General features: G+C 41.8%; 1 protein-coding gene across 3 annotated transcripts in view; it reads left to right on the top strand.

Annotated features, from left to right (window-relative positions):
• The window catches only part of gcgrb (glucagon receptor b), a 52,015-nt gene that overhangs the window by 40,280 nt on the left and 6,735 nt on the right, over positions 1-5,000 (top strand). For 2 of the 3 annotated variants that reach the window (XM_084078486.1, XM_084078487.1), the window contains exons 3-7: positions 173-269; positions 1,736-1,843; positions 3,752-3,840; positions 4,415-4,521; positions 4,709-4,874. In XM_084078486.1, coding sequence (XP_083934612.1) covers positions 173-269; positions 1,736-1,843; positions 3,752-3,840; positions 4,415-4,521; positions 4,709-4,874 — 567 coding nt within the window. Of the gene's footprint in view, positions 1-172; positions 270-1,735; positions 1,844-3,751; positions 3,841-4,414; positions 4,522-4,708; positions 4,875-5,000 lie in introns of those variants that run through there. The other variant, XM_084078488.1, reaches the window with a different exon arrangement.

Below are 5,000 nucleotides of genomic sequence, written 5' to 3'. Positions count from 1 at the left end.
AGGATGACAGTGATTACAGAGGTGACGATGAAGATAGTGGAGGTGATAACGATAAAGAAAATAATCATGATGTTCATTAGACCAGGCATATTGCTATCAATCACTCACATATCAATCACATATCAAAAAAAGTCTTAACAATCACACTGAAGTCAGTTTAATCTTCCTCCAGGCATACCCCACTAATACCCTGGAGCTTGTGAAGGAAAGATGGGGCAGCTACAAGAACCAGTGCATGGACCACATCAACACCACACCCCCCGCCACTGGTGAGACCCCCTCCCTCTCCGCCACTGTGAGGTCATCAGCATGTGACAGTCGAGTTGAGTCTAGTCCAAGACAAAAATTGCAAGACTTGCCATCTCCGGTTTACTTCCCGTATCTGCGTGAAGTAGGCGGACGCGGTTTTAGGAGACCGGAAGCAGGTTGGAGGCTATTAATAATTGAACACAGCTTCTGAACGATTCTTTAGCCCCATGGTCACTAAACTAAACATTGGACCCGATCGTCACAATGTTCCCAAGATTTTTGTAGAAAAATGCTTTTCTCAGAGAGACAAATCAGGAGAAAATCTACTATATTATCAACCTTTCTCTGTCCCAGCAACACACCTTCACAGGATCTAGCACCAGGAAACATAGGACGTTTGCAATATTTGCCGACAGACGGCGGCGCCCACTTAGGAGGCCATTTGTAGGATTTGTGTACCATTTCGCCTCTAGTGGTTACAATTGGAATGCGGATCTTCATAAATTAACCATCTTTGGTTTAGTTCCGTTTATTTCAGTTGAGTTTGGTTAAAGTTATACTAGGTAACTTTTAGAAAAAAACTCAAGTTAAATTGTATATCTTTTTTGAGTGGCAAATGTTTCACAACACCCACTCCATGAATTTCACCCCCGAAAGCCTTTTATAAACTATTTTCTATTGAAACTGTGGCGGGCCGTCCTTCCCGCGAAAATGACGTCATCCAGCCGGGAAACGGAAACGGAAATGCACCGGTTTCCTGTTTGGCCAGGAACTACCGCACCGGTTTCCTGTTTGGCCAGGAACTACCGCGCTAATAACAAAAAGGAATCTCACGCTGTTTTTAAGACATTATAGGATTTGAAGATGGAAAAACAACAGCAAAAGAAAACACAGCTCACGGTAACTAAAGCTCCACTGGCTAAGAGAAACGATCCGCATGATAATATAAAACAAATAAAAGAACGCTTTTTGAAACGCTTCCGTCTTCCAGTGAAAACAAATGGAATTCTGGGTAATGCAGGACTGCGCTAATTAATTACAATGACCGTAGTGACCAGCAGAGGTTTTGTTTATTTTTGGACCTGCCTTGTATTTCTTTAATTTCAGGTGCGTTTGATTTAGTTTAGTTTAAGTTATTTTCCCCCCTACTTCTCAGTTTATTTTAGTGTAGCCTACCTTATCTGTTTACTGGTTGAGCATATTTACACATGTGGAAAACAAGTGACTCTAATGTAGCAGCTGAGGTTTTATTTACAGGTACAGTAGGTGACTATTTATTTGTTGTATGTTGCTGGGTCCATGCTTACTCTGGTTACTCTGATTTCACACTTGTCGCTCTGGATAAGAGTGTCTAAATTGTAAGTACATTGTTGGAGGCTATGTTGGAGGCTACTATGTATACTGTACAGTGGCATGAGTCCTAAGCCTGACCTATAAGACTGGATCACAGGGTGTACTGGAAACATTCTTCATTCTTTTCCTGCAGGGTTGGTGTGTAACCGAACCTTTGACCAGTATGTCTGCTGGCCTGATGGACTCCCAGGAACCACCGTCAATGTCTCCTGTCCATGGTTCCTGCCCTGGTACCACAAAGGTCTGTGCGTGAGCGAGTGTCAATTTCCCCCAGACACATCCCGCGTGCGAGAGGCAATGCAAACATAAGGCTTCCCGTATGTTACTGGACGGTGGTTATCCCACCCACTGCATTAATCAAACAGCTCTGCGTTTTCCCCATGCTTGCAAGATGTGTCTTGTGGGCAGGGTTCGATTCTTTTTGGTCAATATTTGTATTAAAATGTTCTGGTATATGCCAACAATACCCAACAGTCCAAGCAGCATTAAAGGGAAAGGCCATGTCGTACATAAATTACATCAAAGACAGCATCATAATCTATACTTACATGTATACAGTACAATATTAACATCAACAGATACATTGACCCATGCAAAAATACACATCAAACCAACAGAACAAACAGTGCCAGATACAAACAAAAACAAACAATCAAAAAGAACAGAAAAGTATTCAACTAGAAAAAGTGCTCCTCGGAGCACAGGTCTCCACCAGGTCAGGTAGGTTATTGTGGCCTCCTGTGAAAATGGTGGCATTTCTTCCTCAGCCTTTCACGGCAATCGGACGCTGCGTTCATGATTTGAGGCATTTTGAGGCACAGAACAAAAAAAATGTTTAGCAAAAATCGGCCTGCTGGTGGCGCTATAACTGGCCAATGTGAAAAGGGTGAAATTTCTTCCTCGGCCTAGAGGGAATGTGTGCGCAAAGTTTCACGGCAATTGCACGCTCATGATTTGAGGCACTTTGTTCAAAACGATGGCAATCTTAGCCAGTCAGGATGGAATATGAAAAATCGGACTGATCCTTCTTGATCACATGACTATAGAGATACTGTGTACCGATTTGTGTGATGTTTGGACAGTAATATCAAAACATTGGTTTTACAAAAGTCGGCCTCCTGGTGGCGCTATAAAAGGCAGGTGTGAAAATTGCGTTTTTTCCTTGGCCTCTAGGGAGTGTGCGTGCAAAGTTTCACGCAGATCGGTCCAGTTGTAGGTAAAAACGCGTATCGGACTGTTATAGCGCCACCATGAGGCTGATTTGAAATTTTGGGGATGGAATATGAAAAAATGTACAGTTCCGTCTTGATTACATGACTATAAAGATACTGTGTAAATCATTTGCGTCATGTTTGGACAAAAACTATAGGAGTAATATAAAAAAAATGTTTTGCAAAAATCGGCCTCCTGGTGGCGCTATAACAGGCCGATCTGAAAAAAAAGTTTCACTGCAATCGGGCCAACGGTGCCGGAGATTAGTAGCCTGACATTGGCCAGACTCATAGCGAGGATTCACTCTCACGTTCCTCCCCGGTCTGATACCGTGGAGGAGGAACTTGTGAGTGAATCCACGTTATCAGTATGGCAATGCCAGGCTAGGAGATTAGCACACACAGACACACACACACACACACACACACACACACACACACACACACACACACACACACACACGGACGGACGGATAGGGTGCAAAACATAGTCTCGGCCTAGCCTTCAGCCTGGCAGAGACAAAATGATTGATACTGCAACATGATTCTTTGAGTTCAGGTGGTAAAGAACAAGATTTTTTGTGTTTACCACAGACAAAAGTTTGGAGGAATGTGCTAGGTGAATGCACCGCAGAATAGCATATTGAATGCACCACAGAAAAACATATTGAATGCACCGCAGGATAGCATACACAGCACTTAGTTCACAGGAATCAGTGAAGCAAATATCAATAATGGTGTGTGAAGGCCACAGATATTTCATGTTTGTCAATTATGTTCCAACAAAAAGATATGCCACGATTCCCCACTGTGACTCATTGATGTATTTACAAGGTGTGTGTGTGTGTGTGTGTGTGTGTGTGTGTGTGTGTGTGTGTGTGTGTGTGTGTGTGTGTGTGTGTGTGTGTGTGTGTGTGTGTGTGTGTGTGTGTGTCCAGTCCAGCAGGGTCTTGTGTACAGAGTGTGTGGTACGGATGGCCACTGGACACAAAAGAACACCAGTGAATGTGACGATGACCCTGGTCAGGTGAGGAGTGTGTGCAGAGAAAACGGCAAATGTTTAGCCAGTCATGGGGAAGTATTGAAGAGTCAATTAAATATGCATTTCTAGTGTAAATCATATAGGAAATGAACATTTTGAGTCAAGAAATGTATCTGTTATTAACTTAAATACACGTTGATTTAATAGTGTATACATTGCTTTGCGAGTAAATTACATGGGTTTAATGATTTATGTTGGTTTGATTATTTTCATATTCATTTCTATATTACAGTATATATTGGTTTACAAATATATATTGGTTTGCACCTTGATTTGCTTGTACTTATGTTGGTTTGTACAGTAAATATATAAATTGATTTATAGATTTTTACTTTTATGCATAATGGCTTGTAATTATAAATGTATATTTTAAATTGTTTTGTTATCATATCAGTAGGATTCTTACTATATGCATTAGTATTTATTTATTAATTTATATATTGGCTCATAAATACTTTATTTCCCATTTGGCTTCCCATACGTTTCTGTAATTGACAACTGTTGTGAAAAGATTGAAACATGCACTAGTAATTGTGTGTCTCTGCCTCCATTTCTACAGCAGCAGTATGGCCGCATCCTCAGCCAGTTACGGGCAATGTACACGGTGGGATACTCACTCTCCCTGGGAGCACTCATATTAGCCCTGGGGATCCTTATCAAATTCAGGTAACATGGGAAGAAAGAACAAAAACACTAAAAGAATAACAGATTCTCACAGCTTACAGGCAACATTGGTCACAAAATGGTGTGTAGTTTGTACAATAATACATAAAATAGCATTCCGTACACGCAGCACATCGTAACAAATCTATGGGAAACATTCTCCTGTCTTCACCAATGCTTCCTTGTGCAGGAAGCTCCACTGTATGAGGAACAACATCCACATGAACCTGTTTGCCTCCTTCATCCTGAGAGCTGTGTCCATCTTGGTCAAAGACGCTCTGCTTGACACGTTGGCCTTCACACTGGACCCCAGGAACAATGCAGACCACCACCAAGAGAAATGGGCCAACATACGAGTAAGTACCCACACGCATACTTGTACACACAAGCAAATACGTGCATATGTACACACACATAAAGCCTGCAAGGCCTTTATGTGACGTTCAGTAAGTCCCATTTTTATGCCAAACATTATTTGGCAA

The sequence above is a fragment of the Gymnoscopelus microlampas genome, assembly GCF_963454915.1.
Source record: "Gymnoscopelus microlampas genome assembly, chromosome: 2".
Lineage (NCBI taxonomy): Eukaryota > Metazoa > Chordata > Actinopteri > Myctophiformes > Myctophidae > Gymnoscopelus > Gymnoscopelus microlampas.
Note: the sequence above shows the minus strand (reverse complement) of the source record. Positions and strands in the feature narration are given on the sequence as shown.